This window comes from Vidua macroura, chromosome 24 (assembly GCF_024509145.1).
Source record: "Vidua macroura isolate BioBank_ID:100142 chromosome 24, ASM2450914v1, whole genome shotgun sequence".
NCBI lineage: Eukaryota > Metazoa > Chordata > Aves > Passeriformes > Viduidae > Vidua > Vidua macroura.
Genome location: NC_071594.1, coordinates 3,194,121 through 3,210,106, shown reverse-complemented (window position 1 = coordinate 3,210,106; position 15,986 = coordinate 3,194,121). Strand labels below are relative to the sequence as shown.

The 15,986-nt window shown below is 43.2% G+C and overlaps 1 protein-coding gene across 6 annotated transcripts in view; it reads right to left on the bottom strand.

The window, feature by feature from the left end:
- KCTD20 (potassium channel tetramerization domain containing 20) overlaps positions 1–15,986 on the bottom strand; it is a 30,275-nt gene that overhangs the window by 11,295 nt on the left and 2,994 nt on the right. Inside the window, exons 1-3 of one of the 6 annotated variants that reach the window (XM_053998075.1) lie at positions 14,859–15,100; positions 14,311–14,382; positions 8,957–9,074 (exon numbers count right to left, since the gene is read on the bottom strand). The exons of 1 other annotated variant lie outside the window; for it this stretch is intronic. Coding sequence is in view for 2 of the 5 variants with exons in the window: in XM_053998073.1 (XP_053854048.1) it covers positions 5,433–5,533 (101 nt within the window). In the remaining 3 variants the exon portion in view is untranslated. Of the gene's footprint in view, positions 1–5,432; positions 5,567–7,205; positions 8,060–8,956; positions 9,075–14,310; positions 14,383–14,858; positions 15,101–15,986 lie in introns of those variants that run through there. 4 more of the 6 variants (XM_053998076.1, XM_053998078.1, XM_053998074.1 and 1 more) reach the window with 4 other exon arrangements.

Genomic DNA, 15,986 nt, shown 5'->3' with positions numbered 1-15,986 from the left:
TGAAAACCCACATACTCTAAAACACCCTGGATGGAAAAAAAGCCCACCCCTAGCCCCCCTGCCACCAAAAGCCTTTAAATCAATTCCAGAATTGACAATGTTCAGTGGAACAAAAAGTCAACTATTCCCCTGTTTCACAGCACTGTAATTATTGTGAGGAAATGGAATTTTTCAAGACTGCAAATGTTGAAGTATATATACAGCTAATGATGTGATTTCAAACACATTCACTGAATTATTACATTGTGTGTTTTGACCGTGAGATTAGCTCAGCTGGCTGGAGCATGATGCTGATAACACCAAGGTTGTGCATTCAATCCCTGCACAGGCCATTCACTGAAGATTTGGACTTAATGATCCTTGTGGGTCCTTTTCAACTCAGAACATTCTGCAATCTGTAATATGAACCAAAATGCTTTAAAATTTGGTAACTGAACTGAAAGTGAAAACCTGTTTTTAAAATGCCATTTGATTGACTTAGAGAAAAGTATTTTGAGATGGAGAAAAGAATACCCTTGTTGAGCAGATATATAATCATAACCCTAACCCTAAGGGAAAGCCCTTAAAGGGAGTCATTCTTGAGACTTGCTGGCTGTCAGGAGGAACCCCAGAATGCTCTGGTTTGGAGGGACCTTAAAGCATCTTGAGGGACACCTGCCACTAGCCCAAGTTGCTCAGAGGAACAGACACCACACTGGGTTGTGCTCTGGAACTCTTCTCCCCTGGCATTAACATTCCTACACTGAAACAATATCCCCGACAAAGCTGATGCTACCACACTCACCAGGGAACAGAATTTGCTCTGTGAGCTGACAAGAACTCCATTAAGAAAACAAGATAAGCATAAAATTTACTTCTTGGGCCTCTTTCTTCCAGAAGTGCTGAATTGCTGCAGCTCTGCCAACAACTTTCCCTTGTGGTGCCTGAACAATCCCTTGATTATTCAATACATTACTCAGCAGAGAGGAGAAATTAGGCAGGAAATCAGATCAGTAAGTAGAGTATATGGAGGCAAAGAGCAGTGTTATTCAGAGACACTTAGACTCCATAACTCCCCCAGAGCTCTGCCTTACAAGCCCCATTTAAATGATGTCAAATAGCATGAAACACCAACAGACTGAATTTCACAACAACCAAACTGGGCTGGGTGAATGTTGAAATCTTTGTTCATCACCTCAAGCTCTGAATTAAATGCAGAGACTCTGCACACCCTTCAGCAGAGTCCTTAACTACAGCAGCTCAGAAATTATTTACAGAACTACCACCAGTTACTCAGGAACTACAATACACCAGTTTTCCTTTGTCATTTCCCCCTTCTGCTGCTTAATCTGCTAAGCAGGATTGTCAGGGAAAAAACATCCCAGCTGTTTGACATCTTTCTCCCTCTTCTTTTCTGTTTTCTTCAACGAAGCTGAGCATCACCAAAACCTGCTGAAAACAGCTGCTCTTTGCAATGTGATGGCTCTCCCAAGCATAAGATCTGACTTTCCTCTTTCCTGGAAGTGGAACATCCAATCCTGCTGATCATCCGACCCAGCTCAGGCTGATGGCATTTCCCTGTCTCCTGGCATGCCAAAATCCTGCACGTCGTGTGTCAGCAGAATTGAGGGAAATGAGAAAAGATCTTTTGGCACATCTGGCTGGTACAATAAATCCCCAAACTGGTCATTTAATGTGACAAATATATTGCAAACACACCCAGAACCCAGTGGGGAAACAAGTACATAAAGACTTCAAGGCCAAACTCCTGCCTGACCAGCTTACAAATGTCCTGGTTTCCTTTTATGCCCAGGATCAAGGAGAACTACCCGTGGTGAGAATGAATGCCTATAAATAATAATTAGCACCATTCAGCTTCAAAGCTTTTTACAAATATTAACTGCTCATTGCTCCTAAGAGCCCTGGGAAGCACTGCAGGGAAGCATTTTATGAGAGAAAACAGGGACACAGAGGCAGAGACCTAATCCTCAGGCCCAGAGCAGCAGGCCCACTGCCTACTCAGGTGTTACTGACTTGGAGCACGTTCACAACTCAGCTCCCTGGCCCTGCACCAGCAGTTCCCCTGTCCTAGCAGGACAAACACTGCCAGGTTACCACCCTCCTTAAAGGGCTCCTTTCCACTCTCTGGGAAGTGTAAATTGGCTGGTACCACAGGATGGCTCAGGAGCAGTGAACAGGCACCCTGATGTCTTTCCTCGCTTCTCTGTGATGTGTTTGCATGCTCAGATCCTGAAGGATCAGGTAAGGACCAGTCCACCGAGGAGATGAAGCCTCACAGCTGGATTGTGGGAGCTGGGCACTCAGGAGCACCGAAAGCCCCATGTCATATTCAGCACTAAAGATCAGAGAAAGAGCTCCTCCAGCCAGAGAAAGGCTGGGTTTTTCATTTTTCTTAAGGGAGTCAGTATCAGAATCAAAAATCAAAATTCCCATCTGGCTCTGGTCATACATGGAGCATGTGGGCCCCTCCTTCCTCTGGAACACAACAATGTCAAGAATGAGCTGTGCAACTGCACAAACATCTCTGTTCTCCAGACCCTGTGCTGGTGGTCCCACTGAAATAATCTCTTTTTAAACTTGTCTAGAGTCTTGTCTTTTTTGAGGGAAAAACACGGAAGTCATATTTCAGTTGTTTTTAATCACAAAGTGGAAACACTTTAATTTTGCAATGCACCACTGGTACAAACAATATATGCTGCAAATGTTTTGCAGAGATAAAGAGGCTGATCCCTGTTCTTTGCATTCCTTAAGGAAGTGTTCCGGAATGTAAAGAGGCTGTGACATCTTCAGTACATTATCCTTCCCCACCCTAAGAGATCTAAAGCCCATCCAAAGCCACTTCCCAATGCATACAGCTCTCACCCCATTACTGGAAGAGCTGAATGGCTTCACTTGCACTGAGCACCATGAACAAGGTGATGTGTGCTGTCAAAAGAAACTCAAATATTGCAACGTGGCCAGCAGAGAAAACCCATTTAGATACAACACATTTATTAAGCAAGAGAAAACAAAAGCATCAGTACAAACATGCTGGTTTGTACTTTTTATTTACTGTATTACATAAATGCAATATTCTATTATATTTATAAAGATATACTCCTTATCATTGGATTTTTAAAAATTCCAATGATAGAGTATTTTGGGTACGAAGAACTTCACAGAAACTTCAAAGAAAACTAATAAAAAGCCTAGCTGCCAAAATCCATTGAAGAGTAAAGCCCTTGCTATAAGACCTGACAGCTTATACAGGGTCTCACTGTCATCTGGCATGGCAAGGGAAAAGGTGTAAGAGAGTAAAAATAGTAGAAATGAGTGGCTTTATTTCACCATTTGGTTTGCAAATGGTGAGGAAGCACCAGCAGTGAGTGAATCAGCTGGTGAACAATCCTCCCCTCTTCCTAAACCACAGCCTAACCATCACGACAGAAATAAAACTCCAAACAACTCATTTTTAAGGTGACAACACTCCTTTAAGCCTACAAAAACATTCCCATGTACAATTATTCTCAGAAATATGAGCAAGCAGGAAACACGCGTACGCAGGGTGTGCCTGACCTAATTCCACAGTCCTACACTGAGAACAAGATGGATTTCTAATGGAATTGCACGTCTTTCCACACTGGCTAAAGCCTGGCTTTAATTTGTGTCCTGGTTTAACCCCAGATGGCAACTGAGCCCCAAACAGCCACGTGCTCACTGCTCCCTGGTGGGATGGGGAGAGAACTGGAAGAGTAACTCAGGGGTTGAGATCCAGATGTTTTAATAGGTAAAGGAACCTTCCAGGATCTGAAGGGGCTCCAAGGAAGCCAGAGAGGGACTGCTGGAGTGACAGAACAAAGGGGAATGGCTTCCCACTGTCAGAGGGCAGGGATAGATGGGATAGTGGGAAGGAATTCTTTCCTGTGAGGGTGGGGAGCCCAGAGCAGCTGTGGCTGCTCCCGGATTGCTGGCAGTGTCCAAGGCCAGGTTGAACAGGGCTTGGAGCAACCTGGGACAGTGGAAGGTGTCCCTGCCATGGCTGGGGGTGGAATATGATGAATTGTAAGGCTCTATGACTCTATGAAAGCTGTGCATGTAAGTAAAACAAAAAAGGAATTCATTCCCCACTTTCCATGGGCAGGAAGGTGTTCAGCCGTGCCCAGGAGAGCAGGGCTCCATCACCTGGGAAGAATAACACCATCACTCCTAACATCCCCCCCTGTTCCTTCAATGCTGAGCATGATGCCATAAGAGTGGAATATCCATCCCTGGGTCAGCTGGCCTGGCTGTGTCCCCCAGCCCACTGGTGGGTGGGGAGCAAAAAAGGCCTTGGCTCTGTGTGAGCCCTGCTCAGCAATAACTAAAACACCCCTGTGTTATCAACCTCTTTTTTCAGCAAAAATCCAAACCACAGCCCCCTATAAGCTACTAGGAAGAAAACTAACTTTATATCAGACAAAACCAGCAGAAATTCCTAAAAAGGTCCCCTTAGAATATTCCAAAAGTTTCTCTAAACATAAAAGCAGAAAAACAAATTAGCAATGATTAGCTTTCTACTTTGGAGAGAAAAAGGGCAATCTCATGGGTTTAAGATAAATAAGAAGAAGTGTTTCCTGTACATAAGGATTAGGGGAAGCACTGAAAGGTATAAACCACAGCAGGGAATGCAGCACGGAGATAATGGATCTCCCCTGGACTGGGTAAAATTGGTTAAGTAAAAAAGCAGCCATCAAACTTGATCTAAAAAATTATAATATTGGCAAGTAGGCAGCAATCCAACTTCTAATTTTCATAATAACTATTTGCTTCTGATCATCAGATGAAGACTTTCCCAGAGAAAGAGAAAAAACAAACAACTCTGCCTGTTAGCTCAGTTCACCTGCAATAAAATCTTCCCAGTGGCAGAGAGGTATTCACTCACTTCTTGTGCAGAGTGACAGGAACTCATCCAATAGAAAGAAAGGCAAAAGGTGAAATGTTCTCCTTGATTAAAAAATCAGACCTGACCTGATGGCTCATTCTGTAAGGATCTCAAAGCCCCCCCAGTGCCAGCCCCTGCCATGGCAGGGACACCTCCCACTGTCCCAGGCTGCTCCCAGCCCTGTCCAGCCTGGCCTTGGGCACTGCCAGGGATGGAGCAGCCACAGCTGCTCTGGGCACCCTGTGCCAGGGCCTCACCATCCTTACAGGGAAGAATTCCTTCCCAATATCCCATCCATCCCTGCCCTCTGGCAGTGGAAGCCATTCCCCTTTGTCCTGTCACTCCAGTCCCTTGTCCCAAGCCCCTCCCCAGCTCTCTTAGTCTCTTTAGTCCCTGGAAGGGGGTCTAAGGTCTTCCCTGGAGCTTTCTCCCATCCCGGTTGGACAACCCCAGCTCTCCCAGCCTGGCTCCTCAGATCTCTCCCAACCAGGAGAGCACTTCCAGACTAAGCCCCAAGCACTGCCCCATGTACCTGAACCAATGGAGATGTCCAGAGCAAGGTGAGACTTTGCAGGTGTGGGGTTTCCACTCCCTGGTACCCGTAGATACACCTGGAGCACTGGAGAACAACATGGTCCAGGCATTCACCTGGACTGCACCAGAGAGAAAAACATCTAACTGCAGCCTTCACGTGCTTTTCACAACCCTCCTACTGATCCTCATTTCATTTTCCCAACACAAACACAAGCAGACAATAAAATCTGATTTAGAGGTTGAACCAGCACAGGCACATGACAAAAAGCTTTTCCCTTGTTATGAAATAACTCTATCAATATACAGAGGATTCATTTTCTATCTGGCTCCAAACGATAGATGGAAAATAGTGTCCAGCAGGCCTGATGCAATGCAGGACAGCCCGAAAATGTTGGCAAGAGACAGGAAGGAGGCTGATGAAATGCTTGATTGTTTCTCCCATTCTCTGCATAGTGCTACACTGTTAGCAAAGTTTACTGACTTACTCATTTACTTGAGGCTCAACAAAACTCCACTGTTTCTACAAATGCAATTCAAAACTACAGTTGGCAGTATGGGTTTAAGGGTTTAACACTGCACTTGCACACCTTGATTTAAGACCCAGGGTCACCAGGTCTTTCTGTCACCACCAGTGCTCAGTTTATGCACTGAACCGACCCCTCATCAGTGCCCCACACTCACAGCAACTTTTCTTTTACCAATTTACAATCACCAAGACTAAAACTTGCAGAAAAATAATGGGTATTTATTAACTGAATGTAACCTATCACAGACTTTCCCAAAATAGGAAGGTCACACCGTGGCAGCCTCATCAGCAGAACAGATGAAGTGCATCCAGCAGTGTTCCACCACAGAGTAAAATTCCTCACCACGGCAACAAGTTACTGCTTTTTTATTTCCCTCCCTCTGAGGCCCAAGGTATTCATGTTAAGAGAGCAAACCCAAGTGAACTGTAAAGGGTATTTCCTCACAATACTGGAATAAAGACAGTCACCTGAAAAATTATATTTGATCCTCATAAAGACCTTCTTACCACTATGGCAATGGCAACTTTGCCAGTGCTATCTGATTAAATTCAGCACTTTTAATAAAGCTGGCCATGCCCATATAGAATACACACCTCCTTCCTTGGCAGAAGGTTGGATTGTGCAGATATGATCAGGGAAAAGGGAAAAAAAACTGTGGCAAAAGATGAGCTGTTGCAAATATAAGCAGGATATTTTTACCTAGAGACAGGAAAAACAAATGTTCCCTGCTAAAATAAACAATACTGAGCTAAATAAAGTTTTAAGGCAGGTGACACCTGTGAGTTACACCTTCTCTTCACCTGTATTAAATTAAGCTACAAATACTTAGGTGATAGCCTGCAACAGGAGTAAGTGCTGCAGAGAACAGTTTGGCTGTGTTCTCTGTTCTACCATTTGCTGCACAAGTATTTATAAAGATTTCAGAAAATCCCACACACTTCAGCAAAGCACAAAAAAGCAACTGCTGCCTTATCCCTTTGGATTTAAAAAAGCTTGTTCTTAGGCAGTTAAATCAAACTTGGTTCCAAATTTTCATGATTTCAATTCCTGCATTTGTATTATAAGAAGTCCAGTTTTTCAATTATAAACTGCAGCAAACAGCATAAGAACAAGAACATTCCTGAGGGAGTTCCAACAGAGAATCTGATCCACCTGCAACCACCAGAAGTTCTGAGCAGAACTGATCACCCACATTTCCTGGGGTAACTCTGGAGCAAACCCTCTGCCAAGCACCCCTCACTTACTGCCGGCTCATCCGTGCTCGGTGCTCCCTGCACCACGACCCGAAATCCTCCTGGAGCAGAGGGAAGCACCAGGGCACAGCAAAGCTTCGGAGTTTAAACTCCTCGAGCAGCACTGGTCACTCCCCCAAAGCACGGGCGGCTGATTCATGTAAATATTTCAGGTTAAAAGTCCCTCCAGCTGATTCGTGGAAAGTTTGAATATAAACTGTGTGGTAACAGCTTAAAGTCTCCTCTTTTCAGTAAAAGCCTCCGGAATCTCTCTCTCTCTCCAGATTCCTCATCCAGACTGTTTATGCAGGAATTGTGTGGTAGAAAAGGCTTATTTTTATGAAACCCCTGATACCATTTGGTAAAACACCCTCCTGCCACACATCCCTTAGACAGGCAGAGAGGAATTAGCCACCAGAATTTTTGATTATGTACGTAAGTATGTGCACATGGATTCCCAAGCCCAGGAGCCCGAGGACGTGGGCCCAAACAAATGGACAGTAACTGAGGAGAAAATGAGTTATTTTGACACATCAGTGCATTGCTGAAGAGCCTCAATAAGAACCACCACTTTCCCTCAGTGCTCTGGTGCCATGGCCAAGGCAATACACGTTTATGTCACCTGGAAATGTTACCCTTTGTCAGCTCAAATATTAAATCAATCGATTCTATCTGTTACTGCTTTCCCCTAAGATACAGCTGGATTGCTCAGAGACTGCTCCAAACACAATTAAATATATCACATGTCATCAATAATATATACTTTTTAATGCAAAGAGAACCTAAACAGGCAGGAAACTATTTTCCTCCTGACTCATGCCAGTGATAAAGCACATGTGCCCTGGCAAGTCTGAATAAAAGATGCCTTTAGAGAGCTCTTAATTAAAAACAAACCAAGCAATACAACATAGAAAAAAAAAATCCAAGTCACTAATTTACTAACTTTTGTATGCAAAAACTTCTTATTGCTTTTGGTTTGGGAGCAAGATTTTATTTCTTTAATGCCCAATTCTCTCATCTGTCCAGATACAGGTGTAATAAATCACTTGTGCCGTGGTAAAGAGGCTGGGGGAATGTAAACAGCAAGAATCTCTTATCACCAACAGGTGTTGTCCCACACCAGGTGAGGCTGGTGGCCATCATCAGGAGAAAGAATAGATTTATATATTTTTATATATAATTTACATATATATATATATATATACATTTGTGTATGTATAATTTATAAATTAGCTTTTATAATTACACTATTTTTAGCACAGCAACTGTTCACTGTGGATCTCTCAAGATAAGCATTGGTGTATTATCAGTGTGTTTTGAACTACGTAAGTTTTAATTAATTTAAGTAAAAATTAAAAATTCAGCAAAGACAATATCCTAAGCCAAAACTCCTCTTCTCATTTACGGAGCTTTTTGTTTGCTACAAAAAATTATCTGACATTTCATCCATGGCAAAAAGCACCTACTTGTTTGGACTCTTATTTTAGAAAGGCTATGAGCAGCTCAGAACTCCACCTTCCTTCTCTGGAAGGGATCCCAACAAGTAACTGCTCACTCATTCCCAGCTCATCTGCTACAACTCTGCCCTACAACTGCCATTCATTTCTAACCAATTACATGGCAGCAGCTCGGAAAACTAACAATAGGTGGCACATTTTTGAAAGTTGGATGCAGTCACAGGAGCTTTCAAAATAATAACAATGAAAAAACTCAAAGCAAACCCAAGAAACAAACCCAGGGAGGCTGCAATGGCATGCAACTACATTTGCAAGGAAATATTGCCACGTTGAGAAGAGGTTCAGAGTGCAGGTCCAGCAGCAGTTTGTGTCCAGTGTGGAAGGGCAGAAGCAGGCTTGGCAAAAGTCAGGTGTCCCCCTGTCGCTGTTGAGCAGGACAGGAACAGAAGGACTCTAAGTTAGAAGGTAAGGAATGAAACTGATTTATTTTAAATGCACCGCTCTATAGATAGAGAACATCGTGTGGATTAATTTCACTGATCTTAAAGTAAAAACCTCTCACACCACTGGTGTGCAGTAGCAGAACCTATCTATAAACAATGTGAACAACAAAAGAGATTAGAGAATTATTTACATTCTTTCCCAACTGTTTCCTAGGCTCTCTCCTAGTTAGACAAACCTCTCTTTCTCTCTGACTGAACTGAGAATATCCATATCCCCCAGCACTGGGAATCTTGCCCCAGGTCTGGGATGGTTCAGGCTGGCACAGGGTCCCTGCCAGGGGCACTATCTGCCATCCCCACGGGGCCCTGCCCTATCTCACCACAACAGGGGCTGGAAGCCTGTTCAGATAAAGCCACAGCTGAATTTTCCTGTGGAAGGGCAGAGATGCTCCTTGGAGCTGAGGCACAAAGGGAACGTTATCAGTGTTGTCCTTAGAAAGAACAGAGTTCTCCGAATCAGACACATGGTTTAATTCTCATTAAGATACAGACAATAAGAAAAAGCAAAACAAACATAAGGCTCCCTTCACAGTGCAGCTGCATTAGTAACTGCAAGTAATACTGAGTAATCTGAAACCAAAATAAACACAGGAGTTTTATTTAGCACAATTACAGCTCTTTGGAAAACACCTCCTGATTTATTTTGAGGAAGGCAAGAGCAGGGGCTACAATTTCATCTAGGTGAGGCCAACCATTAGCACTCTGCCAATTCATGTCAGCAGAGAACCTGATACCTTATTTTCAAGAACTGAAAAACAGTTCATGATTTCAGCCGAGGTTTACAAGGGGACATTGGCAAGACACCTCTTGCTTTGTTTACATGCCTGGATAAATATTTTACATGTCAAGCATAGTTATAACACTTTCTAAGAATATTCCATTACATTCTTTCTTCTATGACTAATAGTTCTTCCACAAAAATATTTGGCTAGTGCAGCATTACAGCAAAATTAGTCAGGAACTGGAGACATATTTTGAGGGAGTAAGAAAAGGGAAATACCACAAAAAATATACAAAATTGAAAAAGCAGAGAAGATGCCTATTTCAACACACATAATGAGGTGTTTGTGCTGGTGGAAGGTGTCCATTTGGGTACTGGATAAGGTCACTCTTGAAAGGGGGAAGTTCTAAAATCGAAGTGTATTCCAGAGCAGGCCTCTCTGGCTTGTTTTCACCTTGACAATTGAGAACCCAGCAATATTCTAGCCAGCTGGTTTCGTGTCTATCTCAAAGAAAACATGCAAAAGAAATTCCAGGAATTTTAAAAAGTTACTTATTTCAAGGAAACGATCTTCAAAGCCTGTCCTTGTGAGGAATATTCACTCTTCTGCTGAATAATCAAAGAGAATCTCAAATTAATTAGCATCTTTCACCAATAGAGCTTATGTGTGATTTTAATAAATCCTTAACAAGAAGACAGGTTTTCCTGCAGAGCCTGCTAATTAAAAGGGTCTATAAATGTCCCAAAAGCAGCTCTCTCCAACCCGATGATTTCAACTCAGTCCTGACCAGAGGTGACCACACTGTGACATTTTAGAGCTCTTAACACAGCCTGCATGAAATGAGGTGGCTTTTGTCAGTCTGGCTGAAGACATAAGATATCAATCACCTCTTACTGCTCAACCTGGAGCACCTCTCCCATCAGCAGAAGTCCCAGTAGGGGAACATCTCCTCCAGCCCTGTGTGCCAGACACGGCCTGGGCAGCATGAGGGGCTGGAATGCTCCTTGTCAGGGCTCCAGCTGCTCCAGAAGTAAAGCCTTTAAAGCTCATGGCTCTCAATCTGGTTCACAGGAGGTTTTGTTTTGAGTTGTTATTTTTACTTCAGCTGTGACAGCCTTCTAATTAAAGATAGCACTGAGTGTCTGCAGAACACAGGGTGAGAGGCTGGAGAACACTCTATTTTCTGCATTAAGAATTATTTCATCTCTCAGAAATGCAATCATTCTGCTCTCCAAGTGGTGAAGTGGCATTTCCCATAGCTGTTCATAACACCTTTAAAATGCTCTTGGAATGACTTAACAGCACAAAGTCAAGACACACAGAGGTGCCACAGCTATGGCATAATAACCACTTTACTGAAAACAACTGATTTTCAAAACCAACTTTAAAAAAGAGAGGCCCATGATCTTGGCAAAGAACATTTTGTAATAGGGACATTTGACAGACAGGACACCACTTAAATATAGCACAGTGCTAATGCACAAAGCTCTCCACAGCTTTATTATTATCAATACACAAACCCAGTTTTCCCCTTGCACAGCCAGCACAAGGTAACAGAAATCATTAGACTGGTTTCACTTCAGTATCTTGTGCAGAGCATCCCAGCTGACCTCCTCTAACCCAGCTGTTTATCACTCCTTGGGCTTGACAGCAAAACTGCACGTGAACACAGCTCCTTGCATCAAAGAAACTCATTCTGGTCTTTCTGAGAGCCACCTTGTTCAGCCCTGTGAGGGGACTTCCACCCCAGAACAGCAGGAGCAGTGACACAGCACCACCCCACCCAGCACATCTCAGCACAGCCTCACCCCGAGCCTGAGCTGGGAGAGAGGCAGAGATGCTCCAGCCCCATTAGTGGATGTGAAATAGGAGAGAATGCTGGGAATGAGAAAGCTCCTCTCCCACGTGCCAAGAGATGCTCATGATCAATATTGTTCTCCATTAGGGCAGTGTCCAAATCGATGGATTCGATCGCGCTCAAAGGGAGCTCTGAAATCACTGGGCAGCACAGCTGAGACCAGCAGCATTTAGAATAAAAGCTAAAACCTGCCTGTCCCAAGAGACTCAAACATTAGCTAATTTACACATGCTTAGGATGGATCTCAGCAAAGCCTGGTTATGGGCAAAACCTTATGGTCTTTAGGTGCTTTATATTAAAGCTGAACCACTTCTCAAATATACCTGAATCATCTGATTTGCACATGACTGAATAATCTTATGATTTTTCATATTTGTAAGGAAAGGAAAAAGAAAAATTAGATCCTATAGACAAAGGCTAGGTTGTGCTCATATATATGAAACTCCATGGATTTAAGAAATCAAATTTTAACTGCAAATCAAAACCTGAGATTTTAATAATCTCTATTTCTTTTCTATTCCTTAGTTGGATTCCTTTCCCAGCACAGGCAGTAAAGTATTTTTTTCCAAAACTCCTATCAGTTTAAAGGCCTTTGCTATGTACATGTCCATCTCCTGAGGCTGTATCAGCTCCTGACACCTGACTAAGGGCTTCTCAGCAAGCATTAGACTACAGGGAAGTCTGCAAGTGCCTGCTGGAACATTTCTGTCAATGGATTAGGGAACTCATTCATAACCACCAACTGCCACAGCAGATAACATTCCAGACAGACGGAAGCTTTTCTGTGGGTAGAGATTATGTAACACCATGATTTTTAATCCACTTGTCCAGAGGAAGAAGAAATGAGCTCACTTTCACGGAGGTTAAAGCTTCCTTATTCTATTTTTCTCCATTATTTGTGCCAGTCATGTTGAACTAGCAGATGATACTGAGCACATGAACTGAGGGACTCAGAAAATCCACTGTGCTCATCTCCAGTCCACCCAGAAACTCTGCTGCTGCTGCCATCACTTTCTCTCTTCCTGCCTTTTCCATACTCACATCTTTTGTGGACCTCCCACTCCAATTTATCCAAGTTACCAGAATAACCTGAGAACTGCAGTCATTCAGTTATAAAACAGGCACTACTTAGAAAAAAAAAAAATAATGTGAATGATTATTAAACTGAGCCTATCGCTCAAACTGAGGCAGATGCTTAATCCTGACAGTTTACAGGACATCCAGTGGCATCACGTGGACTCACAGAGCCATTTCAGGAAACGTGACCAGCTGCTGTCCCAGCACAGCGAGCCACAGGGTTAGGCTCCAAGGGACTCACCTATGCTTTCTAGTCCAGGAATTACATTTATTGAAAACCCCTCTTTTACTAAACATGGCCTTGTTATTTACATCTTCCTTGTCTGTTTTGCAAAGCTACGTAGCCAAAACTTTGCATACAAACCACGTGGCAGCAGCAATCATTAACTGTTACACACCACCTCTCGCTGCTGTCACAAGGGTCACTTCTCTTGTTTTTATGGCTGCCAAGCTCTGCTTCTTTCTGAAAACTTCCTGATTCAATGAACTAAACTCTGACACCCAGCACAGGTCAGGGACATAGCACTGTTTTATGGGAGCTGGTTGGGAAATGAATTCATTTCCCAGTTCTTGGAAATGCTGCTGCCACTGAAAGCAGGACTGACTAATACACTCTAATCTAGACTATTTGTCCACAAATTGCAGAGGCAGACCTGACACAGAGCTGTACTCTCATTTCTCTGTCTTTAGTCCATTTCCATTACCTCTTTTTTTATTGGTTCTTTTGGCTATTTCTGTATTGAATCTCAGGCAGCCTTCTATTCTCGCAGTAAAAAGCTGAGTAATTCTCAGGCACTCTGACAGTGGGATACATATCACTGTTACATTTTATAGTTCACAAGGGTATTTCTATATTTGTGTGTTCAGTAGCAAAACCAAAGCAATGGTTGCACATTCCTGCTCCCAGGAGCAATCCATGGATTAACACAATTTTTAATAGCTGCACACAACACATTTGAGGTTGTTCTGAGGGCAACAAGAGAAAAGCAATCACAAATTGCAGAAGAAATTACTGAATGTTGAGCTTTAGCAACTACAGCCCATGTTCAATGCTGCTTCCAAGACTAACAGACATCGATTTTCCTCCTTGATTTCAGGCCTGTGCTTATGGAACAGCTGCCCTTCAAAAGTCCTTAGTGTTCTTTTGTGCTCCAAAGAGTGGATCCAAAGCCCACAGGGGCCAGTGAGGTCTCTGCTGAGGCTGGAGGACACATTGTGACTGCAAATTAGAACTGGAGCAAGACACAGGAGGAGAAATGGTTGTGAAAACTGATGGAATGACATCAGTCGTTGGCAGGTTGACAGGGAAGGCAGGTCCCAGGACTTCAGCTACTTCAGCACCTGTAATTATTGCCCTGTAACACTCCCAAAACACATCCCCTCCCCACTACCTGGATTACAGCTTCTCTGCACTGTCATGGCTCAGAACAGGGAGGCTGTTCAGTGAACAATTCATGTGGCAAGGCCATCCAAAAGCCAGAGACCCAAAATTGTACCAACCTTGGCAAAGAGGGTCCAGCAGTGCTACCCGACTGTCATGTTGGAATCAGAGGGGATATTGGGATCAGAAACCTGAAATCAGAGTGGCTTTCATCAGCAGCCAGGCCAGGTCCCCCCAAAAAAACAGATATTGCAATCACACTGTTTCTAGAATAATGTTAATGACACCAAATTGGTAATTTCTAAACTTTACATTAGCTCTGGTTATGCTATTTATGAATAAAGTGAAGAAAAAAAATGCTGATGGCTCCCCATCCTTTTGCATTTTCCCCCACAGAAAAGGTGTTTATTGTGCTGCTTGTCTGGATGTGGGTTAAATTATCCAGTAATACACTGATCCTCTGGCTAAATTCGCTTTTTATTAAGAAACTAATTTAAAAATCAGGAGATCCTTTAGATAGCTCAAGTGACCTTTATCAGCAGGCACCAACTCAGCACTTTTCTTGTAAAGAAAGAGCTCATTATTCACACACTCCTCTGGGATCTCCAAGCAGAACAGAGAAGTTCCAGAGTCCACCCCCCCAGGCTAAAGCCTTCAGAAGACTCACTTTGCATTTATTAGGCAGGATTTGACTTTCTAGGAGGAGGAACAGTTCTCGACAGTGGCTTTGGCAAGCGCAGGCACCAAAGAGAGAGCTCACAGGTGCTATTTCAGGAGTGCTGCAAGGCTCCTTCCCTCAGTTATTTGGCTGCTGAGTTGGCCTTTCATTGTGCAGTGACTTTCCAGACAGACTCTGCAGCTCTGTGATGCAATTATTAATCGAGTCCCACTGCCTGGCCAATGTCCCTTGGTGATCACAGCTTTTGGCAAAGGGAGGCAAAGGTGTTGTTAACTACAGCACTGGAGCCTTACAGCAAATTCATTACACAGGGTGAAATGTTATTTACTTATCTCTACACCCAAATTTTCTGCTTATGGGTTTTCAGGTGTTTAAGTAGAATTAATAGCAAGACTTTTAAACAATATTATACTTTGATTCTCCTGACTGCACTGTTACACAGTGAACTAAACACTTGGCTGTCTGTCATGGGCACATGGAATGAGTTCAAGATGAGGTCGAGTGATAAACACATCCTGGCATGGCCCAAACTCGGGGCTGAAAGCAGCAACTAATAAAATGAGATGATGATTCTTACTTCTCATGACCTGTAAAGACAGACCGAGTCACCACACAAAAAATGTTACAATATCCTGAATGGAAAACTGCAAGCAAGTGATTATGAAACCTCTTGGATTCTGAGAAGGCAGGACTGAGCATGCCAAAACATGAAGGTATTTCAAAGAGACTGAGGTAAGATCAGATTTATGATCAAATCAGCTGAAGTAAGAGAGTTTCTCAAGCCTGATGGTTAAAAATACTTTGGGGATGCAAATATTGATTACTGGTGTGCAGAGCTCAGGTAAGGAAACCTCTAGAGCACAGGAAAACAAAGTGTAACTTAGAGTGATTTTATACTGGACACATCCAACAACTCTAGATGGATCTTAGATGATACATTTTTGTTAGCACAACCAGTGATGAGGCTTCTGGAATTACTATCTTATCTGCCCCTCCAAGAACGGTCTCAAAACCTTTCCAGAAAATAAACAACCCCAAGAAAACCCCAAATTCATTTTCTCTGTCTGCAGCTACATGCACTTTACATCCAACAGCTCAAATGACTTTGCTGCTTGG